This window comes from Thamnophis elegans, chromosome Z, assembly GCF_009769535.1.
Source record: "Thamnophis elegans isolate rThaEle1 chromosome Z, rThaEle1.pri, whole genome shotgun sequence".
Classification (NCBI taxonomy): domain Eukaryota; kingdom Metazoa; phylum Chordata; class Lepidosauria; order Squamata; family Colubridae; genus Thamnophis; species Thamnophis elegans.
The window spans coordinates 67,314,296-67,342,150 of record NC_045558.1 but is presented as its reverse complement, the minus strand read 5'-3'; the positions used below and the strand labels follow the sequence as shown (position 1 = coordinate 67,342,150).

Here is a 27,855-nt window from a genome sequence, read left to right as displayed (position 1 = left end):
CCTCCCCCTCCCATAGGGGATCAAGCTACCTCACCGGGGCCTCCCGAGTTGTCACCCATGGGCCCCTGCCCATCATTGGATGATTCAGATGAGGAGCTGCCCTCCTCCTCTTATCTTCCTCCATAGAACCTGATACCGGGGAAATTTCTTTGATGTCCCTCTCAATAGGGATCATAGTTTTGAACAGGCCAGTCACCCTCCAGTTCAATACTCATGGGTGCTTCAGGCCTCTCTATCCTCCCTACAGAAATGGCAGTCATAATTTCAGAAGCCATAAAACAAGGCATTGCTGCTGGGCTCCAGCAGTGCCCCCCTCCTGGCCCATCTCACAGAAACAGACATAGATCACTGGGGATACCCAACAGCCCCTTCCTTCTGCTTCTACCATTCAGGCTTCCATCTTTGGGGATCAGGATACCCTCAGAGACTTTGATCTATCTGATGACGAGGGGGTCATGCTAGATGCCCCGGCTTTTGCTGAATTATTCAAGACTGATCGCTTTAAATCCCTCCAGTTCAAAGCAATGAAAGCTGCTAATTTATCTTCTTCTTCTTCAGCTTCTTCTTCCCAGGATCAGACTGCTGTGCCCGCTTCCTCTGATCGCCTTAACACTCTTTTCTCTGTACCTACAGTGGAAAAAGAAATCATTCTGTCTCCAAAGATCTTCATGAATGTTGTCCAACGACATTGGGATTCCCCTGGTACAGGTCCACAACCAACCAACCTAGACAAACGTCTCTACAATATCGCTCCGAACTTACCAAATTCCTTGAGACTCCTCCAGTGGACGCACTGGTGGAGGCCTTGTCTTCGCCCACTGTGGTCTCTGGAGCCCCCGAAGAAGTCCTCAAGCCTGAGGAGAAAAGGTCAGATCAAATGTTAGTCAAAGGTTATCAGGCTGGTGCCTGGCAGTTAGGACCTCCACAACCACTTCCTTTTTCTCCAGGGCTGCGCTAGTCTGGATTGAACAATTCCAGGAGCACTTTGCTTCCACTGATACCAGGTCACACAGGGATCTGAATAAGATTAGGGCTGCCATTGAATATTCAGCTGATGCTTCTTTAAACGTTGCAAGGTTTGCTTCTAAAGCCATGGCCGCTTCAGTCACAGCCAGGTGCCTGCTATGGCTCAAACTATGGCAGGCAAATGTCTGTACTAAGTGGCACCTCGCAGCCTCCCCTTTCAATGGCACTCAGCTCTTTGGAACTCCCTTGGATCCTTCCTTACTGAGTCTAAGGATAAGTGCAAGGTCCTGTCTTCTATTTACAAAAAACAGGACAGCCGCCCTTCTACTTTCTATAGAAGGTCGTCCTTTCAGCCAACAGATGGGGGATCTTCTTTCTCCCATCCACAACATCATTCATTCATCCCCAGACAGGGATCCAATCAGGACAGGTCCAATCGTACCGCCCAACATTTCCCCCAAAGAAGTCTTACCGGGGAGGAAGTAGCCACCATTTCTCAAAACGAAAGTGACTATCTGTACTCTCTTCCAATAGGGGGCCACCTAGCGTTTTTTTGCCCACCGTTGGGAAGACAATTGGGTACTCAAAACAGTCATATTCGGTCTTCATTTGGAATTCCTCTACACCCCCTAGGAACACTTTGTGCCTTGCCTGATAACCCAGTGCCCTCGCAAAAGGCTACTGATGGATCAGGCCATCCAACACCTGCTAGAGATTTGGGCCATCCAACCGGTCCCTCCCCATCAGAGGGGTCAGGGCTTTTATTCCCGCCTCTTTGTGATACCAAAGGCTTCTGGGGGCTGGAGAGTGAGCCTGGACCTAAAGTCATTGAACCGCCACATCATTTATCAGCTGTTCAAAATGCACTCCCTCCACACCATCCTACAGGGAGTCAGAAAGGGCGATTATCTCACCTTGGTACACTTGACCGAGGCTTATCTTCACATTCCCATTTTTGCAGACCACCATAGATATCTCCAGTTCTCCTATGGGGGAGGGGGGCACTTCCAGTTCCTGAGCCATCCCGTTTGGTCCCTCCTCCACTCCCAGGGTCTTCATGAAGGTGCTGGCGGCTCTAGCTACCCACATCAGGTCATCGCCCATCAGAATTCTTTGCTACTTGGACGACATTCTCTTGTTGTCCAGGTCGCCCCAGCAGGCAGAGAGGAATCTTTCCCAAACAATCCAGACCCTATAGGATCACAGGTTTGAATGACTCTCAAGAAGAGTTACCTCATCCCCAGGACTTGCATTCTACATCTCAGAGTTGTCATAAACACCGTGGCAGAGAGAGTATTCCTGTCCCAAGATCGTAACCTCAGCCTCAGGGAGTTAGTCAGGAGAGTCATGCGTCTACGCAAAGTGTCTCTCCTTCTTCTTTCCCAGTTATTGGGAAAAATGGTGTCATCTTTTGGGGTAGTCCCGTGGGCCAGGTTCCACAGCAGGTGCCTGCAGTGTTTCATGCTCCTGCACCAGAAAAGCAAAAGGAGCTGCTCCTCCCACAGGACCCTCCTCCCCAGGCAGGTCACCCAGTCTCTACAGTGGTGGCAGCCCCCAGCGATTTTGCTGGGGATGTTATTCAGTGAGCCGGCCCGTCTCACACTTACGACGGATGCCAGCCTGACAGGGTGGGGAGTGCATATGCAGAACCTGGTGGTCCAGGGTCAGTGGTCATTAGAAGAAAGCCAAAACAGCATCAATTGACTAAAGCTAAGGGTGGTACTCCTTGCCCTGATTCGCTTCCGACAGACAGTTCAGGACAATCACATCCTAGTCCTAACCGATAACACCACTGCCAAGGCACACATAAACAGATGGGGTGGGGGGACACAATCCTGGCCGCTAATGCAGGAAGCCAACCGGTTATGCAATTGGGCGGAGTCTCATCTACTTTTCCTCAGGGCAGAGCACATCTCGGGGGCCTCCAATGTCCAGGCAGACTGGCTGAGTTGAACCAGAACAGATCAGACAGGTTGGAGTATTCACCCGGATCTCTTCCACCGACTCACGCTCCAATTCGTGATCACTGCCAGTGCTAGATCTGTTTGTGGCAGCACACAACATCCAAGTCCCCAGGTACTTTTCAAGGTTTGCGGATCCCAATGCAGAAGGATCCCAATGCTTTCAGGTGCCAGTGGCCCAGGGGTCTCCTATATGCATTCCCTCCACTTCCTCTCATCTAGAGGGTAGTACAGAAGATATTGGAACAGGAGGCAGAACTCTTACTCCTGGCCACGCCAGCCTTGGTTTGCCGACCTCGTAACACTATCGGTCTCCCCCCCGCATGGCGCATTCCAGTCACTAGCCTCTCTTCATCAGGGGTCAATCTTACATCCCGACCCCCCGTGGCTGCAATTAACCACATGGTGATTGAGTGGCAAGCTTTAACAGCTGATAACATCTCCCCCAACGTCATCGCTACTATCCAGGCGTCTCGTAGGAGTTCCATGAACCGTATTTATGATGTCACTGGCGAGCGTTTACTCTCTGCTGCTCTAACATCTCTACTACTCCACTAAAGACCTCCATCTCTCAAGTACTGGACTTCTTGCAGAGGGGACTTGATCAGGATCTCACTCCAAACACTTTACTGCAACAGATGGCTGCTTTGTCTTCCGTTCTAGACGGCTCTTCCTCAGAACATCTTTCCGCGCACCTCTTGGTCCGGAGATTCATCCACGGAGCCTCAAACCTCCGATTTCCTGTCATCCATAGATACTCCACTTGGGATTTACCACAGGCCCTGAGGGCTCTTCCCTCCCCCCATTTGAACCAATGAGGTCCATATCATTGAAATTGCTGTCAATGGTTTCCTGATCCTAGGAAACAAGGCCTCCCCGTCGAGTCTTGGGCTGTGGCTCAGGACCTGTATGAAGATGTCTTATGAATTTCAGTCCTTACAGATCCCACAGAACATTACAGTCCATTCTACTTGGAATGCGGCAACTATGACAGCATGGTCTACACAGGCTTCCTTGGAAGAGGTTTGTCGGGCAGCCACTTGGACATCTCCCACGGTTTTTATCCGTCACTACAAATTAGACAAGTATGCAACGGCTGATACATGTTTTGGCCGCAGAGTGCTGCAGCAAGTACATGTGCCCCTAGCAATCCTTACTCTATTGTTCCCACCCTGTAGACAGCCCATTCTTTGGTATGTCCCAGTCTGGCTGCTTTCTCCACGATCATATGAGAATGGGCGTTGGTCCTTACCTGATACGCTCATTCTCTGTGACGTTGAGACAGCAGCCAGCCTCACCCTAATGTGCTTTAAGTTGCGCTTTATTTTTTGTGAGGAGAGAGAGTTTGCTTTGCAGAGTTATTTTTGTTTCATAATTCTCACTTGAGTCTATAGTCTACTTCATCTAATCTGGGAGGAGTCACCAGATGACATCACTAGTATAGACTCAGTCCAATTGCTTACTGGACAGAGCAACCCAGTCTGGCTGCTGTCTCTACGTCACAGAGAATGAGCGTATCAGGTAAGGACCAACACCCATTCTGTTTGTACTTATGATTATTCTCAAAAGAATGTTAAGTTGTTGTTTTTATTAATAACAAAATGTTATCTCACTTTTTAAGGTAACATTAAATGTAAGAGAAGTATTCTGACAGAAATATACAAGAATTGTTACTTAATCAAAGAGGGCTAAAACATTCTTTAATTCCTGTAAATCAGAATAGCATTCAGAAGAGACTCAGGCAGGCTTCTCCCTTACCTATTGGAATAAAACAAGAAGGGAAGATAAGGGTCACTCTGGCTTGCAAGATTTTATTAATACAGGTAGTCCCTAATTTATGACCACAATGGAACCTGCAATTACACTCATAAGTTGTGACAGTTGTCACTGCTTCTTGATTCCCTTGTATTTTATTTGTAAGAAGCAACAGTGATGTTCACAAATAGTGATCAGGTGATTACAGGATACTGCAACATAGTTGCATGCTGATTGCAAGCACCCAAATTACAATTCAATGGTATCAACTATGAGTACCTCTCCTAGGTCCTCCTCATTCAAGCACCTTTGTAAATTTGAACAGTCACTGAAACAATAAAAAAATGGATGATGGGGGAGAAAGAGAGAAATGAGCATTAATCCTCATTGAATCATTAATCCTCATTGAATCATTGAATCAACAGTCACTGAAATAGTGTCTGTTGATTCAATGATTCAGTGAGAATTAATAATTCAATTATGATTAATGCTCATTTTTCTTTCTCTCCCCAATATCTTTTAAGTGCTTATAATCCAGTGTCAAGAGTTATTTAGTTGCTGTTTTTAAAAACAAACAAACATGGTTGTTAATTTATTTTTAAATTGAAACCTGAAATGTCATCAATGATATAAAGTTAGAAAAAATCTCAATTATCAAGAGTAATTTATATTTCTGAATATTTTGTCAAAATGATATATTATTTTAAACATTTTAAAGATAGCATTTTATACACTGTTTTTAAATATCTTGTAGTGTAGATACTCTACATATTTGTCATGCCTCTGTAATCTTAATTAACATCTTTAATCATGTCACATCAGGTATCACTTGCTGTATGCTTTGTCTTTATGTTTGGAAATTCTATGTTGATGACATCCTATTATGCTGCCTTTTTGATAGTCAGCTGGGTAAGTATTAAACAGATAACCAATAATGATTTACTTAGGGTACAATTACAGTAGTCATGTTATCTAAGTTGAATATTTTTTCATGCAGCTTATGCAAAGCCCAAAATTTCTATTTTAAAGCAACACATTTTAAAATGACCTTTGCCCCCTTTTATGACTTTTCTTGCCATACTTGTTTTAATGAATCACTGCAGTTGTTAAGTTGACTCTGGCTTCCCTACTGACTTTGCTTATCAGAAGGCTGCAAAAAGTGATTCCATGACATGGGATCACTGCAACTGTCATGAATATGAGACAGGATCCAATCTGAATCGGTTACTGGGACTAGAGATTTGTTCTTCCAAATTGAAATGCATGCCCTTGTTCATTGCAGTGTGAGGCTACCCATGAGTTCGGATCTCCTTGTCTAACCATTCACTTGTGTTCTTGTAATCCTTGCAATAAAAGAAGGTTAGCTTCTTCTCCTTTTGTCCTACATAGTGACAGGGAAATCCATGATTGGGACTTATTTTCTGGGAAACATGGTAGTACTACCACCATACCTTCTTCACATTTAAAAGAGAAATATATGAGCAATTAAAAGGGATGTCCATGGGATCATCCGCAGTATCAGGAGTCACTGAAGAGTCAGTCTTATCCGAAGTAGAACACTGTGCATTTCATAATTGCAGACCTAAAATTTGGCATGAATGACATCTTTGTCATCATCAAAAGAAATATGCTCAAAGACTTTCATACCTTACTGAATTCCATTTTCCTGGATAAACAATTCACAGTGGAGGAAAACAATGGTTAGACTATTGCCATTTTTTAGATATGCTTTCAAAATACAGGAAGATGGAAGCCGAGAAACCATAATATATAATTTATTTACAATCTATTTACAATTTACAATAATATATTGCAAGGCTATCAACACTCCATGCATTCTGTGTTTCAATAATAACCACCCACTGTCCACATCTAAAAAGAGTTGCACCAGAACACTATATGGGAGGGTGAAATCCACTGTAGTACCCAGCAAACAAAACAATTGCAGAGCAAGTACCTATGTGAACAATTTAAGCAGAAGGCTACTCACAAGCATTTATCACAAGATGCCTGAGCAACATGCTGGGGAGAGAAAGGTACAAGAAAGAAGGTATAGCCTGCCACAATGAAAAACATTTCAGAAGCAGTAGAATGCAGCTTCTGAAATCTGCAAGTAGGTATTGTCCACTGCCCAGAGGCTACCATATAAGGTTAAATCATGTGGTAGAAATACTGCAGGGGAGGTGGGGGAAATTTCTAATGTAATTTACCAGATTCCATACATGGATTGTCCCTGTGACTATGTAGGACAAATGAGGGGGAAGCAAATCACCAGAATACAAGAATGTGAGCAGTTAAATAAGGAGACCCAAACTCACTGGTAGTCTCACATTGCAGTAAATAAAGGCATGCATTTCAATTTTGCAGCTACTAAGATTGTTGGCCAAGCAAGGACAAAAATAGCCAGAGAAATTATTGAACTCTGGGAACAGCCCCCTTGTCAGTCAGTTAGAGTGCTGATTTACCACCAGCTTGCCAGGTACTTAGGAGCTGAGGATGCCTCAGTGTTGTGGTCCGGCAACCTGTGGAGGAGGTTGGAGAGGAACATGGGCCAGTCCTGAAGTGTGGGGAAGGCTCAGACAGGAGCTCTGCATCAGAGGCAGAGAGGGGGTCAGGGCCATCTGAGAGTTATGTGCTGCCTCCGGAGCCTCCAGAGTCGGAGAGCAGCAAGGCAGAGGAACAGACTCCTCCAGTTCCCAGTGCATGCATGCACAGAAGGCAAGAACAGTTAAGACAGAAGGGACAACTCAGGAGTAAGGCTTGGAGGTGGTTGGCCCCTCCCATAGGACATAAAAGGAGGAGCAAAAACACATGAGCTTTTGCAGGAAGCAACTTAGTACACGTTGGTCAGTTTACCTTCTGAAGCTCCGTTCTGACTCTTTGCTGCATATGGCCTTGCCAAGCTAATTGCCAATTAAGTCTTTGGCAGCAGTTCCAGGAATAAAGGTGGGTGCTTATCAGCCTTATCCTGAAGGACTTTGACAGCCTACTGTAGGACTCGTTACAACTATTGGGGAGTGCAAATGAACATAATTCACAGCCTTTGAAATAAAAAGAGGGTTTTGGGGACTAAATGTGTGCTTTTTACTATATCAGGAAGCCTAGGTCAGAACAATCAGCATAAGAAAACAAACAGTGACTTAATATCTGGCCATCAATACTCCAATCAACAACTAAAAGCCACAGAGGGCTTGATTTCTTCTACCAGACCCACATTTTGTGCGAATTCAAATATTTACTGAAATATTTGTCTTTTGCACAATTTAGATCCTGTCTTAGTAGACTTGGTATTTGTTGTCTTTGGCTCATCATTTAGGGATTTTTGGCTGGCATCCTTACTTGGGTGTCTCATGAGGTGGGAGGTGATTTTGCAAGCTACTAGGGCTCCCAAAAGGAGAGCTTTCAAACCATGAAGTCTAGCAGCCAGGACAAAAGTTCTGGACAGAAATTTACAGTATCCAATTTTCCTGTGCCAATTCAGATATTTCTGAGGCTTTTAGTTATGACTAATATTTCTAAAGTTTTCCTTATGGTTAATATTTTATTTGGGATAATGGGGTGTGGGTTGATTTCTTCTTACACCAACAAATTCAATAATGCTTGGTACTTTCCTAATACCTTGGCCTGCGTGAGGAACTCCTGTAATCTGTAATGTTTTTTGTGCTTATCTTTTCTTGTATTCATATCAAAAGATTCTTAACTGGTCCCTCTATTCCGATTCCTGAATCTTTCTTCACATATAAAGGCACCCATGAACCTTTCCCATTCCCCAATCCCGATAATGTTTTCTGACCTATTCTTTTTGAATTTTTCCACTAGGTTTTAGTAAAGTCTATTACATTGACCATTTTTAATTAATACTTTTAGTTTTTATAGGTTGTTGGTTCCCTATAATCTGTGAATTTGTATAGCAAGAGTGGAATCTTGGAGATAACATAATTGAACTATACCCTCTTTTATTTATATAACATATCCTGTTTATTTTATGCCCTCTCCAATCTTCCCAAGAAAGCAGGATTCTTGAAACTGCAGTTGTTCCAAGAGGACCTTTTATTGAAAATCTTGTGATAACAAGAGATCTAGGCAAGAACTGTAGTTTCCCAGTTAAAACCAGCTATTTAAACCAAAGCTAACCAAACCCCTCCCATACTACATCATTGCAGGGAAACAGAAACTTTATATAGAGATTAGCACAGTAATGCAGGAAACAAACGCTTCATAAACAGATCACTCCATTCCATCCCTCTTTCTCCCACCAAAATGCCAGCATCCCTGTAGAATTATCTGGGACCTGACATGCCGCCCCCTAGAAAAATGGGAAGTGCTCTTGAAAGAAAACAAAAGAGGGAAGGGGAAACAAAGGAAATAGAAAAGCAATGAGGTTTGTCAGGGTACAATCGATGAAATATGCATACTGATTTAGGGGCATGCACATGTTTTTTGTGAACCCATTCATTATGTGAGAAGGGGAGGTGTTTCCAAACCACCAGTTACTGAGTGGTCCCGTGGAATTTCCTATTACCTCAAAATGTTGTTCACCCTGCACCATAATAGGGGGTGGAATAGGGGTAGTAGCCACACGAAGATCAGAGGTGACTTCAGACTTCAATAAACTACAATGGAAAACAGGGTGGACTTGCTGTAATGACTTAGGGAGTTATAATTCCACAGTGAATTACACACAGCACAGTGACTGCTGCAAAGATTTTAGAAACTTGGTGGAAAGGTAAACTTTGCCCGCCACTTTATAAGGTTTAGGTTGTGTTTGTTTCTTGCCTGTGTGTGCTTTATAGGCAGCCTTGGATTTATTCAAGGCTTTGTGGACCACCAGCTAAATGGTTTGCAAATGAATGATCCACTGTTTCAAGGAGGGTATATCTGGCTCATGTGAGGGTGACTTGGGTATAGCATTAAATTCTTGCCTGTGGCCACTCTGAAAGGGATAAAACGTGCTAGTGTGAACTGCATTATTATAGGCTACTTCTGCAAAAGGCAATAGTTCAGTCTAGTTGTTCTGCTGGTAATGAATAAAACACTGTTCCAGAACTGTATTCATTCGTTCCATGGCCCCATTTGTCTGCAGATGATGACTAGAACTAGGTCCCAAGTAGATTCAAAAAATGATTTCCAGAACTTGAACACGAATTGGACCCCTCTGTAAAATAATACATCATGGGGCCCTATGCAAGCGGTAAATGTGGATCAAAAACACTTTAGCCAAGGCTTTATCTGTAGAGATCTTTTGGCATGGGATCAAATGAATCTGTTTTTGAGAAAAGATCTATGACAACCCAGATCACTGTGTTTCCAGAACTCTCTGGCAATTCTACAATGAAATCCATGGAGAGCTCTCTCCATGGTGCTGATGGGTCGGCCACTGGCTGCAGAAGACCAGGGGTTTTCCCCTGCCTGCATTTAGTGGCTACACAAATGGGGCAGCTTGCTACATAACGTTCTATGTCCTTTTTAAATGAGAATTGCCTTTTCAGTAAATGTAATGTTTTTACAAAACCAAAGTGACCAGCTAATTTGAAGTTGTGACAAGCTTGCATAGTTCTCAGCCATTCCCTAGCTGGGAGGTAGAGCTTATTTCCAACCCAAGTTAACCACTTTTATTATACAAGTATATTTATTGGCACTAAACCACTCATCTATTTCTAAGGCTTTTTTTGAAATCTGTGGTGGTGGCATTGTCTAAGGTAGAGGAGTTGTTCTTCACCTGAGAATGTGTGATGACCTAAGCTGCTAATTGGGAGATTGGGATCATGGACTTAATTACTTCCATCTTGATACTGTTGGATTGCGATAATTTAGAGAAGGCCAAAAAGTTTTTCCCACCCCGTAAATACTTCAAAGTGAAATTAAAGCTGTGCCCACTGGACTTGTTTTGGAGACATTCTCTGTGGGGTTTTGAGTGCTTTCAGATTCTTGTGGTCGGTCCATATTTGGAAAGGTATTTTATTTCCTTCCAATAAATGTTTCCAAGTTAGGAATACCCAACTAACTACAAAAGCCTCCTTTTCCCATATTGCCATCTCTGTTCAGTTTCAGTTAAGTTCCTAGAGGTGTATGCACATGGTTGTAATTTGCCTTCTTCATTTTCTTGTAGTAAAACAGCATTGACTGCCACATCGCTAGCATCGACCTGTATTACAAATGGTTTATCTGGGTCTGGGTGTTTTAATACAGGTTCAGCTGAAAAGAGTTTTTTTCAGCTTTTAAAATGCTGCTTGGCAATCCAAAGTCAAATTCAGTGGTTGGCTTGGTTTCTATTTATCCCCTTGATTTTTAACAGATTTATAATCAGCAACAGTATTTGGGCAAAAGAGGGGATAAACGGCTTATAAAGGTTAGCGAAGCCCAGGAAGCTCTTCAATAGTTTGCGAGTACTGGGGTTTCCCAGTCAAAGACTGTTCTGACTTTTGCAGGGTCATTTCCACATCCTGGTGAGAGATTCTCTGCCCTAAGTTGGCAAACAACTTAGCTGTCCTTAATTTCTTCAAAACGTCCTGCACCAACTTAACATGTTGAGTCTTAGTTTCAGTATAAATCAGTATATCATCATGATAAACCCAAGCTCCCTTATACAAATGCTCATGCAACACCTCATTAATTAGCTGCATGAAAATGGCAGGAGCCCCTTGGAGTCCTATGGCTGAAAACATCCTAGTGGACTGAGACATCCTAGCGGACAATTAAATGCTGTATTCCATTCATCCCCTTCTCGGATCCTAATCCGGTAATAAGCCTCCTACAAGTGTAGTTTGGGGGAAAAAATTCCCTTCACCATATGGGCAGCAAGTGCTTCATTAAGGATAGGGGACAAAGATTCCTTGCAAATAGCATTTAAATTCCTATAATCCACACATAAACAAAACGAGCTGTCCTTCTCCCAGAACAGGATGGAGACAGCCATCTTGGGTCTCACCAGTTCGATGAACCCAACCTTAAAGTTTTTGACTGAATTGCCACAATTCATCCAGTTCCTGGGGAATCATTGCATAAAGTTTTGGCTTAGGTAGTTATCCTATTGGTAAAATCTTGATGGGACAATTCGTAGACTAGTGGTGGCTTCCGGATTCCATTCCAACTGGTATGGTTGGAATGGCCCCGGCATCATCCACATGCACGCATGCATTGTAGCTTCAAATGACGCTTCCGCAAGCCTCCACGATGCTTCAGCTGTTCAGCAAAGCGTCGTGCATGCGCTGTACGTGCCGTGCGTGGAAGCGCTGACAGCTTTAAAACACGGTAAGGAGCTTGGGTGAATGAGTGGGCCCTCCTGAGCACTGTACCAGAATGCAACCCACCACTGCCATAGATCTATGGAGGGGGAGTTCATCTGAGGCTGCTTTGTTGAAAACATCCATCAAATCCTGGTATTCCCTGGGGACACCCGTTAGAGGTCCATTTGCCGCAGCTGTCTCCTCACTCTGCGGTATTTCAGTCTGGTCGGGTTGTTGTTCCGAATCAATTCATCATTAGTGAATTGGAGGGGCCACTCTGTCCAGTCCATCCTTGGGTTCCACTTCTTTAACCAGATTAGCCCCAGAACTAGAGCCCAGTCCATCCCTGGTGTCACAATGAAAGCAATGGTTTCAGAGTGAGTTACCATCATTAGTTCAAGTGGTTTAGTGGCAAACATGGCCAGGGCACCCCCTGTAATGGACCCATCAATTTGGCAGAATGAGACTGGGATTTTTAGTGGCCTTAGTTGAATGTCCAGTTCTCCGACCATACTTGGGCTTATTAGGTTTCTCATGCATCCCGAATCTAGCAATGTCTTAAGTCTTTTCTCCCCATTACCTGAATTAACAGTTCTATAGTGGTTGTAAAGGGTCCGATAACCCCATTCGCCAAAGTGTCTCTGTAGTTGCTCTCCGACTGACTAGGTTCCTCCACGAGAGGGGTCAGAGTTTCTTGCACCATAATTGATTCCAGCAGGAACTCAACGACTGCATGGGTTATCAGGGCAATATCTTTGGAACATGGTGGTGATTTTCAGAGTTTCCCTCCAAACTACTTCTCTCCCTTTCGGGTGGATATTCTCAAATGGAACTTGTTTGTGTGATGACCTTCCTTCCTGCAATGGAAGCAGGTGACTGAGCACGGCATTCCCTGGAGAGTAAGGTTTGGTTTCCTCCTTTCTGGCGGGGGTCTCTTCCAGGAGCAGTTTGCCCGGTACTGGTTTTGAGCTTGGTCAATTTCCACTTCCTCAGCCAAGACACACCAGCTATGTAGGCAGACGAGGGCTCCACGGGTAACACAGGCATTGTACAGGTCATTGTTTAAGCCATCTTTGAACCAACTCTGGCCAATCTACGTGGCAAGTCATGAAACTCTTTGATGTACTCGATGACTAGATGGCGTCCCTGTCTGATGTGCCTTATGCGGTCTCTAGCCTTGTGGTTGGCTGGGGAGTCCTCAAATCTCCATCTCATGGCTGTCATGAAACAGTTGAAGTTATGGAGCTCTTGAGCATATGCATTATGGAGGTTCACCATCCAACATGCAGCTGATCCTTCTAGAACCAGGGTGACTACCCTGACTTTGGCACCTTCTGTAGGGACATCCCTCCCATACTCCTGCACGTAGGTCAGTATGTGTGTGAGGAAAAATCATAGTTGCTGGGGATTCCTTTTGGAAATTTGACACCAAATTTGACACCAAGCCTTCCTTTCTAAAGGGGGGAGCCTCCTATCGTCAAGACACAAACTTTGCTTTGCATCGAGATGTGTCCTAGGTGAATGTTCCATGTTGGAACATCAATAGCTCCCATGGTTTCAGCCAATGCCCCTGGATCCCTTTTATTCACTGGTAATCCCCTTTTGTACTCCTAACTGCGCAAACCTGAGCATCCTGGATTCATGAGGTTCATGGCTTCCCTCAGGAGTTGGTTGGTTGGGCCAGTCTGGGACTCCTTCCAGTTCATCATTGTAGTAAAGGTCTCCCATCTCCTTTCAACCAGGTCGTTGACTCCCATGGGTGAAGGTGACATCTTTGGTTCTGCCATCCCAACTTTCCATCTTCCAAACACTGATGGACCACCTCAGCTTGGCAGTGGTGCTTGAGACAATGTTCTCCTTGATCCAGGCATTGAGGGTCACAATTGAAATTTGTGGTTGGGGTCCTCTCCCAGTCTTCATCCTCTTTGTGGTCGCTACCCTGGGCAGACGTGGTATGCACGGTCCCCATGGTAGGGCTTTTACCTCTCTGAGTTAACCAGTTTGCAGTTTTTGCCTCTCCAATCTTCCCAAGAAAGCAGGACACTTAAAACTGCAGTTGTTCCAGAGGAGGAGCCAATGTCGCGACAAGAGGTTGTGTGGTCTCAATGCTCTGAGACCACAACCAATACTTTTGCCACTGGGTGGTCCCAACGGACCTAAACCGTCCCGAAGAGACGGTGAACAGGAATATTACGTCTTGCTGATCTCGGGGATATAGCAAAATCCTCAAAAGAAGCAAGAGAAGATCTTCATGCCGGTGACAAAAATTCCAGTCAGAAGGCTGACAAAGTCGGAGCAGCCCAAAATGGAAGGATATGGAAAGAGAAAGTGTTTTCAGCTGGTGAGGAATTTTTATTGTTTTAAAAAATAGTCTGCCTATAAAAACTCAAAAACCAATTTAAATTACAGAATAGAAGAACCAAGTGGCAGAATTGAATTTGGAATGGTTTTGGACAGTGCTTATCTTACTTTTTAAATGTTATTTATATGGATCAAATTTATGCAAGCCTTTTGAAACGGATGGACTAAGTTTTCTTCTCTCTTTGTGACTCTCTGTAATTCACAAATTAAAGTTTTCCTCTTTATCCCTGTGGCTATATACAAAAAGAAACTCTTTAAGAGTGTTTACGCTCTTAAAAGTAGTAGAATACTCTTTGAATATTCAAAACGGAACGTTTCTTCTTTTCTTTCATGGATTACTGAGTTGGTGCCCCAAGGCATTGTTTTGGCTACACACTGATAAAAGAATGCACAGATGTCCCTTTGAAATTTGATCAGAGAGGAGAAATTTTTTAAGCTAAGGTTGCTGTGTTTGTCAAGAATGACACAATACCCAGAAAAAATAGAGGTCTTGACTTTGCAAGATATACTTTCAGAACTACAGAAATTAATAAATAAAGAAGAAAAACAATTGGAATACTTAGAGCACATAACAAGAAAATATGATGAGAAAATTGAAAATGTTCATCAAATGCAAAACAGGGTGATTGAAACTCAAAACACCGAAGTGGAAAATGAATATAAAGAGACCAAACCTGCTGATATCTATGGTAATTGGTTTGCTCCTGAAAATGGAAAGAATGGAATACAGAAAGAGGAATTAAACGGAGAGGAAATCTACTTCAAGGGCCAAGATATAGAAGAAGATAAAATTATGGACTTAAAGAAAGAAATTCCACTAGCAAAAGTTTTGATAACACTGCTGACAATCAAAGACAAACTTAACAAGGAAACAGAAAGAGGGCATCAAGATTATATGAGAGATCTTACAAGCAAGGAGTTGCTAAGAGAAGTCCATACAAAGCTGATCAAGAAGATGACTAGAGGATTGATACCACAAATGGCAGAAGATATGAGATTGTTTTGTTATTGGAAAGATACAGATTGATAGATAGAAGAATATAACCTAAAACTAGTTAAACTTAGTTAAACTTAGTAATAATAGATATAATTAAATAAATAATCGATAATCATAATAATGTATACAATGTATTGTGTTATAATAAGTAATAATTGGATATGAATAGGAAATGGTACTCATAAAAGGAGGATTAGAAATCCTTTTGGATTATATACAAAGGTTAATAAAAAAGAACTAAATTAGATATAGTTAAGTTATGATTATTAAGGGGAAAATGTTATGATACAGGATATAGTCAAATAAAGGGGGGATAATGATGACAACCTATATATATGTATGGGTATAATATAAGGAATCTGGATAAAAATTGCAAAAAGTGATCTCGGAAGGAGAATTAGAAAAGTTTGTTACTAAATATTATGGATGTTTAGCTAGAAAGGACATAAGGATTCAGTGCAGAAATATTAAATGAAACACCAGTATGTGGTTATGTATTAAATCTAGGTATATTTTATGATGAAGGACGTTCAAACAATTATAGTCAAATAAAAATTGGAGGTATAAGGGAAATATGTGTTTAGTGTTTATTAGGATTTGTATGCCGCCCACTCTCGAGAGATTTAGGGCGGCTTACAGATAAAAGCAGGAAGGGGGAACATATAAAAATAATAATAATAAAAAAACAGACATTAAAATTCACAACATTCATAGCTCAGAATGGGGCTGGATAAATCAACAGCCCCAGGCCTGCCAGAACAGCCAGGTCTTAATAGCTTTGCGGAAGGCCGGAAGAGTAGTAAGGGTCCGGATCTCCACGGGGAGATTGTTCCATAGGGCCGGAGCCGCTACGGAGAAGGCCCTCCCCCGGGGAGTCGCCAGCCGACATTGACTGGCAGATGGAATCTGGAGGAGGCCTAGTCTGTGCGATCTTATAGGTCTCTGGGAGGTAAATAGCAGGAGGCGGGGTCTCAGGTAGCCAGGTCCTAAACCATGTAGGGCTTTAAAAGTAACGACTAGCACCTTGAAACGTGTCCGGAGACCAATGGGAAGCCAGTGCAGCTCGCGGAAGATAGTGTAACGTGGGTGTACCTAGGTACACCCATTATCGCTCGCGCGGCTGCATTCTGGACTAACTGAAGTCTTCGAACACTCTTCAAGGGCAGCCCCATGTAGAGCGCGTTACAGTAATCCAGTCTTGAGGTGACGAGAGCGTGAGTGACCGTCCGAAGGGCCTCCCGGTCCAGATAGGGTCGCAACTGGTGCACCAGGTGCACCTGGGCAAAGGCCCCCTTGGTCACAGCTGACAGATGATGTTCTAGAGTCAGCTGCGGATCTAGGAGGACTCCCAAATTGCGAGCCCTCTCTGAGGGGCGTATAATTTCACCCCCCAGCCTGAGAGATGGAATAGCTGGACCATCCTTGGGAGGGAGCATCAATAGCCACTCAGTCTTGTCGGGATTGAGTGCAAGCTTGTTTGCTCCCATCCCTAATAGCCTCCAGGCACTGAGACATCACTTCTACCGCTTCGCTGAGTTGGCACGGGGCGGACAGATACAGTTGCATATCGTCCGTATATTGGTGGTATTTAATCTCGTGCCGGTGTATGATCTCACCCAGCGGCTTCATGTAGATGTTAAATAGGAGGGGGGACAGGACCGAGCCCTGCAGCACCCCATAATTGAGGGGCCTAGGGGTCGATCTCTGCCCTCCAACCAACACCGACTGTGACCTGTCCGAGAGGTAGGAGGAGAACCACCATAAAACGGTGCCTCCCAATCCCACCTCTCGCAACCGTCGCAGAAGAATACCATGGTCGATGGTATCGAAGGCCGCTGAGAGGTCAAGAAGCACTAGGATAGAGGAATGACCCCTGTCCCTGGCTCACCAGAGATCATCGATCAGCACGACCAAAGCAGTTTCCGTGCTGTAACCAGGCCTGAAACCCGACTGAAAGGGATCCAGATAATCAGTTTCATCCAAGGTCCGTCGGAGTTGAAAGGCCACTACCTTCTCAACAACCTTCCCTACAAAGGGGAGGTTGGAAACTGGACGATAGTTGTTCAAAATGGCTGGGTCCAGAGAAGGTTTCTTCAGGAGGGGTCTCACCACCTCATCCTTTCGGAGGTGCGGCAAGGATCCCTCCCGGAGAGGGGTGCTAACAATCATCTGGAGCCAGCCACATGTCACCCCCTGCTCGTTGAGACCAGGCAGGAGGGGCACTGGTCCAGTATACAGGTGGAGGCACTCACCGCTCCCAGCGCCTTGTCCACTTCCTCAGGAGCGACAAGTTGAAAGTCACTCCATAAAATCCGCTCAAGACCTTCCCCTGGTACCTCGGCTGGTATCGTGCAATTGGAGTCCAGGTCCGTCTGAATCCGAGCGACTTTATCCGCCAGAAACTGGAGAAATTCCTCAGCTCTACCCTGTAAAGGGTCGTCTGCAAACCTCCCGTTCAAGAGGGAGCGGGCTATTCTAAACAAGGAGGCTGGGCGCGATTCTGCGGCTGCAATAAGAGCGGCAAAATGCGCACATTTTGCCGCCCGTATTGCCACGAGATAGATCCTGATATAGGCTCTCATCAGTGCTCGGTCCGATTCAGAGTTACTAGCCCTCCAGCAGCACTCTAGGCATCTCTTTTGGCGCTTCATCTCCCGGAATTCCTCGGTAAACCAAGGAGCCCTCCTGGATCCACTACCTCGGAGAGGCCATAAAGTTGCAATCTGGTTTAGAGCCCCCGCCGCCACTGTATTCCAAACAGCTACTAAGGACTCTGCCGGACTGTGGACGAGAGCGTCAGATATTTCATCAAGCGCCGTCTGAAATCCCATAGGGTCCATTAGGCGCCTGGGGCGGAACCACCTAATCGATTCCCCCTCCCTACAGTGGGGGATTGGTTTCCGAAAGTCAAGCCTCAGTAGGAAGTGATCAGACCATGACAAGGGCAAGGTCTTAATGCCCTTCAAATCTAGATCACGTCTCCACTGCTCCGTGAGAAATACGAGGTCAAGCGTGTGACCCGCTGAGTGAGTCGAACCCCGAATTACTTGGGTCAAGTCCATGGCTGTCATGGAAGCCATGAACTCCTGCGCCCCATCAGACTGTTCGTCGAGCGAAGGCAGGTTGAAATCCCCCAGCACCATAAGCTTGGGGAACTCTACCGCCAGTTCGGCTACTGACTCAAGGAGCGCAGGGAGGGCTGTTGCAACGCTTTTGGGAGGTAGGTACATTAACAACAAGCCCACTTGACCCTCAAGGTCCAACTTCACCAACAGGGACTCACACCCGACAAGCTCCAGAGCAGGAATCCTACGAGGAACTAATGACCTTTGGATGATGACAGCCACTCCCCCACCCCTTTACTGGGGTTGCGGCTGATGGAGCACCTGAAACCCTTCTGGGCACATTTCAGTGAGGGGGACTCCTCCCTCCTGGCCCAGCCAGGTTTCAGTAATACATGCCAGGTCTGCCCCCTCGTCTAATATTAGGTCCCGGATGAGGGGAGCTTTGTGAACCATAGACCTGGCATTTAGCAACAACAGCCTGAGACCAGGGCCCTGACAGTTCTCGCCATCTGGCCCTGGAGTGGAACTAGCAGGGCCGGAAGGAGGGATCTCTGTGACGTAGCAAACCCTCCTTCCCCAGTAATGGCTAGCCCTTAAGTTCCCGTTGTACCTGCCCCTCCCCATCATGACCATAATGCTCCGACCCACCCCCGCACCCGTAGACCCCATTTCCCCTCCCGTAGCCTCCGGTCTCTCTGGCAGGTCATTTATATCAATCATTCTAGGACGGGAGGTAGGCCTGGGCCCCCTACCACTTCTGCAATAGCACTCAGTGGAGGAGGCACCAGGCTGTACTCCCAGTCCTCTCATACATACACAGCCGCTCACCCATACAGTCCCCACATAAGTCAATTTAAAACATACAAAATACAATGGTAATAAAAATTAATAAAAGTGGGTACAGGCATCAGCAGTCACACCATACACACCTCATTCATAAAATCGCGAGAACTGTGTTTGTGCAATTTTAAGATAGAAAACAGTGAGGAAAAGGAGGGAGAGCTACTCCGCTCCTCTCCCTTCCTATAAGTCCTGAAAAGAATCCCAGAGGCCAAGGCTCCGAAGTCCATGTTGGATGAGATGGTTGCAGATGGGGGAGGAGGGGGCATAAGCACCAGATTGAAACAGGTGGTAACTTTGCAATATGTATAAATATCTCAGTTAAAATACTATGGCAGAAGATATAAGATTGTTTTGTTATTGGAAAGATACAGGTTGATAGATGGAAGAATATAACTTAAAACTAGCTAAACTTAGTGAAATTTAGTAATAATAGATATAATTAAACAAATAATCGATAATGATAATAATGTATACAATGTGTGGTGTTATGATAAGTAATAATTGGATATAAATATTGAATGGTACCTATCAAAGGAAGATTATAAATCCTTTTGGATTATATATAAAAGTTAATTAAAAAAATTAAGTTAGATACAGTTAAGCTTTGATTATTAGGGGTAAAACATTATGATACAGGATATAGTCAAATAAAGGAGGGATAATGATGACAACCTATATATATGTATGGGTATAATATAAGGAATCTGGATGAAAATTGCTAACAGCGATTTTGAAAGGAGGATTAGAAAAGTTTGTTACTAAATATTATAGATGTTTAGTTAGAATAGGACATAAGGATTCAGTATTATTGGAGGTTTTTAGAAATATTAAATGAAATGCAGTATGTGGTTATGTATTAAATTTCAGTATATTTTATGATGAAGGATGTTTAAATAATTATAGTCAAATATAAATGGAGGTACAAGGGTAACATGTATAAATATTTGAGTTAAAATACTTGAGTTAATATGAATTATGTTTGATTACTGTGGAAGAGATGCACAAAAACCTTTTGTAACCAACTGATACACTTTCTACAGTATGTAAGGAAGGAAGATTTTATGTGTTGTGTTTGTTTTGAAAAAAAAATATTTTAAAAAACCCGCAGTTGTTCCAAAAGGAGCTTTTACTGAAAGGTTTGTGATAAAAAGAGATCTAGGCAAGAACTGAATCTTCCCACTTAAAACCAGCTATGTAAAGCAATGCTAACCAAACCCCTCCAACACTACATCATTGCAGGGAAACAGAAACTTCATATAGAGATTAGCACAATAATGCAGGAAACAGAAACAGAAACTTTATATACAGATCACTCCATTCCTTACTCCGTCCTCTCACCAAAATTCCAGCGTCCCTGAACAAATATCTGGCTGGGACCTGACACCTATGCTTGATGTCACACTATCCTGGTCTGTCTCTCTCTTCTCCCTGAGGATTTTTTTTAAAGCCCTCTGGTTTACATTATTTGTCAGTTTTCTTCCAAATACGTTCTCCCTAGGCTTTGTGAATTATAGGGAATCTTTTATCAGATGCCACTTATCTATATCAGAGATGTCAAACTGGATTTCTTTGAGGGCCAGATCAGCATTTTAGTTCTCCATGGGCCAGTGAGGAGGGAGGGAGCAGGCAGGAGATGGGACAGACTCCTCCTATAGTACTGTGCTGGCCAAAAGAGGGCACAAGTCCCTCCTTTCTGCCCCATTTTCGGCCTGAACGGCCTCCTGCAACACGTTGCCAGCCAAAACATTCTGTGCGGAGACCCGCAAGGCACCTGCACAGCACATTTTCAGCCTCCATGGCCTCCAGCAGCATTCTGCAGGCCAAAAACAGGCTGCAGGGAGGCACCTTCATGCAGCCCATTTTTGGCCGGTAGAGTGCTGCTGGAGACTGGGGAGGCTGAAAACGGGCTTTGCAGGTGCCTCGTGAGGCCTCTACAAGGCCTGTTTTTGGCCAGAAGACACATCACGGACTGATCCTTTGATATTCTGAATCAGACCTGTGGGCCTTGAGTTTGGTAGCCCTGATCTATATCATAATGTAAAAAATGAGAGTGTATGTCAGCTTCCGGTAGGTCAGAAGAAGTGCTGGTTTGTAGAGACTTTATCTCTGTTCTGGCATGAACTGATCATTAATGATTACAAAGCAAAGCAATGAAATATAGTCAGGGCTGTCTTCCCAGTGCTCCCCGTCACCATTAAATGTTCCTACTGCCCCGCCCTTGTGCACGCCAAGTGTTCCATCTCTCGGGCTGGGGGGTCAAACAGTACGCCCCTCAGACAGGGTTCGCAATTTGGGAGTCCTCCTGGACCCACAGCTGACTTTTGACCACCACTTGTCGGCTGTGACCAGGGGGGCATTTGCCCAGGTTCGCCTCGTGCACCAGTTGCGTCCCTACCTGAACCGGGAGGCCCTCACAACAGTCACTCGCGCCCTTGTGACCTCTGGACTACTGCAACGTGCTCTACATGGGGCAGCCCTTGAAGAGCATTCGGAGACTTCAGCTTGTCCAGAATGCAGCCGCGCGAGCGATCGTGGGTGCACCTCGGTTCACCCACGTAACACCTATCCTCCGTGAGCTGCACTGGCTGCCTATTGGTCTCCGGATACACTTCAAGGCGCTAGTCGTCACTTATAAAGCCCTTCATGGTATTGGACCTGGGTACTTGAGAGACCGCCTGCTGCCAATTACCTCCACGAGACCGATTAGACCCCACAGATTAGGCCTCCTCCGAATTCCATCCGCTGGCCAGTGTCGACTGGCGACTACCCGGAGGAGAGCCTTCTCTGTGGCTGCTCTGACCCTCTGGAACGAACTCCCCGTGGAGATTCGAACCCTCACCACCCTCCAGGCCTTCCGCAAAGCCCTTAAACCCTGGCTGTTCCGACAGGCCTGGGGCTAAAGAGCTGTTGCCCCCGTCTCGAATGGTATGACTGTTGTGTGTTTTAAATTATGCATTGTTATGTGTCGTTTTTTTAATTTTTTGTCTGTATCCCCCTTCCCTGGTTTGAGTTGTGAGCCGCCCTGAGTCCCCTTCGGGGGAAAAGGGCGGCATATAAAGATAATAAACAAACAAACAAACAAACAACCCCCACACAACACTGGAACTGCTGAAGCAAGTCCTGTGCTCCTACGGCCACCTCTCAGATGTTCTCGCCACTCCCTGTTTTATTTAGCCACCTCAATGCACATGTGGCTGCCTCCCAGCTGTTCCTGCCACTGCGGCTCAATTGTTCCAGCCGGAACCATGTTGGAGCAACAGAAGACAAGCAGGGCCGCCTCTCACCAACTCGGATCAGTCATGGAAGGGGTATGCAGTGGTTGTATTGTCCTCACCAGAAGGGTCCCGCAGTAGCCTCCCCCACCAGAATGGCAGCCCCAGACCGCCAGGCACGCCAGAGCTGACAGTGTGTTTCTAGAACATCTCTTCATTATTAGCTCAGTGAATTAAATGTGTTTCAGAGTCTATACAAAATTATTTCTAGTTTCAATTGTAACATCATCTGAATGTCATGCAAGTGCAGAACATTACAGTATTTTTCAGAGTATAAGATGCACCTTTTTCCCGCACCCTTTTTAAGAGGGTGAAAATCTGGGTGCATCTTATACACTGAATACAGCATTTTTTGCCTCCTGAAACCCCGCCCCCTTTGCAAAAATGACCATGCATAGCCTTTAGGAGGCTTCCAGAGTGCTCCTGGGGGCTGGGGAAGGCAGAAAATGAGCTGTTTTTTGCTTGTTTTTGACCCTCCCAGTCCCCAGGAGCACTCTATAAGCCTCCTAAAGACTATGCAAGCCATTTTTTTGACCAAAAAAAAAAAAAAACGGGCCAGTTTTCGTGAAAAACAGGCCATTTTTGAAAGGTCTGCAGAGTGCAATTTTTATAGAAAAAAATTTCCTCTTCAAAATCTTATACTCCAAAAAATACGGTATTTGTTTGTTAAATTGATATGCTGAAAGTAACCATTTGCAGAAAATGTTGCGGGTTTTGTAATACAGTGATAAAATCATTAGCCTAATGCTAATATTTAGTAGCTTAAATATTAATATTTAATTTAAATTAAGAAAGGCATTGATAGGCATAGGGAAAGCTATAAGTTGTATTTTAAATCAAATTAAGATGGCAAAATATTATTGGCTTCCTCTTTCACTGTGAATGCATAGTGAATGGATGTGCTTTACATGTGATTGAAACAATTCTAAATATTCTTAAGACTAATTCTTAAAATTTTTAAAAATATTTTAATTGAAGTTAATTGGTTTTATATATTACAAAGTGGAATTTACAATGACTGTCAGATTACATGAAAAGCAAATTATGTATATTAAAATTCCATGGAATCCTGCCTGCCTACTTTAGTAACTCAATCTCTACAAGTTGAACTAGCAGCGATGATACTTATCAGTTTATGCAATAATCAATTTGGCAAAAAGGTTATGTTTATAGTTTTACTATACTTATTCAAGTATATCTGATACCATTTTTAATTATTTATTGTTTCATCTTCTGAATCACATTTACAGAAATATTCTGGAACTAATGCTTAAGCTGCAAGTGTTAATGCAACAATTTTCTTATTTTAGAGTATTCTGGAACTGGGCCCTAAGTACCTGAAATTGTATACTAAAAATATTCCTTCATGGGTACGTTTAATATTTTATTGCACAAATATTATGATATTGTATCATGATTTTAAAACTATATAAATTTTAATGTTATATTGGTCTTTTCAAATAAATTGTATTATTTAATCTGTTATTCTATCTGATTTAATAGTAAATTTGATCTTTTTTTTCTATTTGTCCATTTGTTTGTTATCTTCATTTTTATTTGTTTAAATTCTGATTTACATCATTATGAGATTTATTTTCTGATGAAAGTGTTTATTTATGATCATGCTTTGTGCCCTGACAACAAAAGCCATATGAAACGGATTAAGGTCTGGTCAGTTTCAGCAGCAGTGTAAGCTAGCCAAACCAATTTAAGTCACCGAGCTGAGCATGTTAACTTATGGTTAACTAAGAGCCGCGGAGGCGCAGTGATTAGAGTGCAGTACTGCAGGCTACTTCTGATCACCAGCTGCCAGCAGTTTGGCAGATCGAATCTCACCAGGCTCAAGGTTGACTCAGCCTTCCATCCTTCCAAGGTGGGTAAAATGAGGACCCAGATTGTTGGGAACAATATGCTAACTCTGTAAACTGCTTAGAGAGGGCTGTAAAGCACTGTGAAGTGGTATATAAGTCTAAGTGCTATTGCCATGGTTAGCATTTTTTAGGGATGTGCTGTGTTGCAAAGAAAAGCAATTCTGGAAAAGATAGCTCATTTAAACAATTTCTCCTCAATGTGGGAGAATAAAAAAAGAGGGAAAGGTCAGGCACAGAACACAGTATGAGGAACTTTATCTGAATAAGATAACAGCAATCAATGATCTTGACACTCTCTCCCTCTCGCATTTGCTCCCTTTCTGTCACATGTTTACTTAATAACCAAATTGTTGGAACAGAATGCAGTCATTAAAAAAGGAGAGGGTATATTTTATAAGTTTGGTAAGCTACTGTCAGCCCTCCTGGATTAACCAGATAGGAAACATAACTATATTAGCTATATCTACTTCATTGTAAAAGCTATATTAATAGACTCTTATGAGTCTGAAGGTACAAACTTTCAATCACCACTTTTAACATTTGATCTATTAAGGCGGATTCTTCTTTATTTTCTTTCTCTAACAGCTAGGCCGTTGGGAGCTCCTCCTTCTCTTATATGATTGTTTCCTGGTCAGCATCTCTTTCCCTCATCCTACAATGTCATTGCATATTCTATTTCAGCTACTCAATGATGTTATAAATAAAAAAAATACTGATTCAATAAACACAGTATTGCAAGCACAGGCAGAGCAAAATACTTGGCTAGCATGCTGCTTTTTCTTCCATCAAAATATTTTCTCAATTTATTTCCTATTTATGGGTAAACAGGTTGCTATTGCATCTCATTGCAGCAATAGACTCAAGTTTTAAATTATTAGTTTTTAAATTGGTAAAATTGTGGCTTACAATTAGATTTAATAATAAAAGAATGTCTAAGACAATAATTTTGACTATTCAGAGAAACATAAGCAAAAAAATCTTTATTCAGTTCCTTAGAGCACATCCCGAATGAAAACTTGCTGATTTATTTAAAATTAGAATATGATTCAGAGCAAACAATTATGTAAAATTAAAATAGCTATTTTATTATAATAATTATAGTTGTACTTATGTGGAAATCTTTCAAATGTCTACTGTCACTAGCACTGCTCAATTTTTAAAGTATTTCCTTCAAACCTTAAACAGTGATGACTGAATATTTTCTTGCAGTTTAGGAGCAGAATAAATGCAAACACAGTTTATGGAAATTGCAATCAAATGTAATAGATCCAATCTGGAGGACATTGTCCCTGTTCCATCTGTTCTTATCATTTCTATAGGCTTTGGAAGGATTTTCTTGCCTGTTTGGGACAATTATCTTGAAATTCTTGATGTGTCTAATATTTGGAATATCTGACGACGTAAGTTAAAACCTAGTTTTTATGTTTGCTATCAGAGTAATGCTTGCTAGCTTTATATATTTTGTATTCTGGTAATATGTATAATGTTAAAATTTCATATTAGATGTCATTGTTTTACTTGAAGTTGTAAAAATATATTTGAGAACTATGCCTATGAATAGAGTATTATAGTATAGTTTAAAAAATAAATTAATACCAAATTTAAATCTATTAATTAATCACCCTCCTTGGATATCTTTATGTTTCATTGGGGTGTACTACCTGAAGAAAATTACGAAACACAGCAATCATTGTGCAGTAGTAAGTTATTTGACAGATTATAAATGTCTTTAACTATGTCTGTATCAGGTGTACTCTCTGAGTGATGTCATTGAGTTTCACAGCGCTCTTCCTTGGAGATTTGAAGCAAGTGTCAAGTAATACATATCCTGATCTTGGAATGAAAAATTTAGCCTCCATTTGTTCCTAACACCCAGAAGCTACTGAAACTTTTGCAGGGGTGTTCTTCTGGTCCTTTTTCCTTCACTCTTTTATGCTGGTGAAGATTCTGGGAATTATCTAGGTTTCATGTTTCGTTGCTCTCAGTGAATTACAGAAGTATCTGGTTGCAAATTATTAAAAATAGGGGGTAAGAGACACTTATATTAAGTGTAATAATGATAGAAATCATAAATCAACATATTTTAAATAAATAATGAGAATAGGAAGCATAATTGAACGCCAAATAACTTAGGCAAATAAAAGGGGAAAAAAAACCATATATTGTTTTATGTGTTGTGAGAATAAATGTGTACCTGTGGTGATTTACCAGCAATATTTTAGGCAGCATTAAATTATTTATTTATTTAGCAGCATTTCTAAGCTATTCAAATCCTGAATTGTCTGGTGGAAAATAGGGAAAACAAGAAGCAAAGTCAATTTCAAAATTTGATTTTGAATAATATAATTAATACAAAATAGTATAATTAGAACAATAAATCCTAAAATCTACTTTGCCCTCTAGTTTAAGCCAAAGACTTGGTGGAAAAGACCTCCAAAGGGAGAAGACCGTTGCAAGTAGAGATTATTATTAAGAACACCTGCTAGTTTGTTGACATCCATGTACCTCACAAACAACAGAGATTCTTAGCACCTCCAGGACACCAGATTGGATGGGTATATGCTATTCAATAAAGTATTGTTTCACATAATCCAGCACAATATTGTGTAGGGTTTTAAAGGTAACAGCACTTTAAATATGCATGGAAGCCTACTAGTAACAATACACCAACTTTAAGGTTGGTGTTATTTTTAATCGGCAGATTCATTCCACTACCAATCTTGTCACAATACTTTGCATTAGTTGTAGGTTCCAGGTCATCTCCAATGGCTGCCCCAGAGCTAATTACAGAGTGATCTAGACATGAATTGCTGTTTCATGGAAAGAAGTAAATAATGTCGAAATGAATACAGGGAAACATATATGCCTTCCAATTTCCTAGTCTTTTTTTAAATTAGAATTCTGCCCAATTCTTGCAGTGTACTCTGATAGGACAAACAAAACTGAATGTAGTTTTCAGCCAATAATAGTTACTTCCCTATTTTACATTACAGCTCACATAATACTAATTTGTCTAACAAATGTTTCACTGTCATTTTTTTCAATTAGGTCCATATAAGTAATTTGTTAAAAGCAAAACTTACCGGTTATAGAGATTTTGATACATCAATGTATACTTGTGCTGTGGAGTTTGATTTCATGGAAAAAGAAGTAAGTATCATTGATTCATTCATTCAATACATTTCAATTCTTTTGCAATTAATAAGATTAACATACTAATTTATTGAAATTTTTCTACTTTGCCAACTCACCTCCATCCAAAACAATATTTTGACTAGACTGAATGTATATATGTTTGTGTGTGTACAAAAGCAGAGAAACTTCAAAAATTCTCTAAACACTATTCTGAATAATTAGCATATGAATGGCAAAGTGCTCAATTCTCACACATGGGAAATTTATATACTATATGCATTAAAGGGAAAGTTAAGAAAATGCTGTTCAGTTTATCTCTGCCTACTACTTTGATAATGTTTGTTTAGATTTCTGCATCATTGTTTTTGTAGTTAGATTGAACCATAGTTAAATAGTTTCACTT

The 27,855-nt window shown here is 42.5% G+C and overlaps 1 protein-coding gene across 4 annotated transcripts in view; it reads left to right on the top strand.

Annotated features, from left to right (window-relative positions):
• Positions 1-27,855, top strand: part of DPY19L1 (dpy-19 like C-mannosyltransferase 1) — a 145,287-nt gene that overhangs the window by 62,786 nt on the left and 54,646 nt on the right. For 3 of the 4 annotated variants that reach the window (XM_032234962.1, XM_032234961.1, XM_032234964.1), the window contains 4 exons: positions 5,505-5,591; positions 23,757-23,816; positions 25,637-25,717; positions 27,366-27,467. In XM_032234962.1, coding sequence (XP_032090853.1) covers positions 5,505-5,591; positions 23,757-23,816; positions 25,637-25,717; positions 27,366-27,467 — 330 coding nt within the window. The remainder of the gene's footprint in view (positions 1-5,504; positions 5,592-23,756; positions 23,817-25,636; positions 25,718-27,365; positions 27,468-27,855) is intronic. The other variant, XM_032234963.1, reaches the window with a different exon arrangement.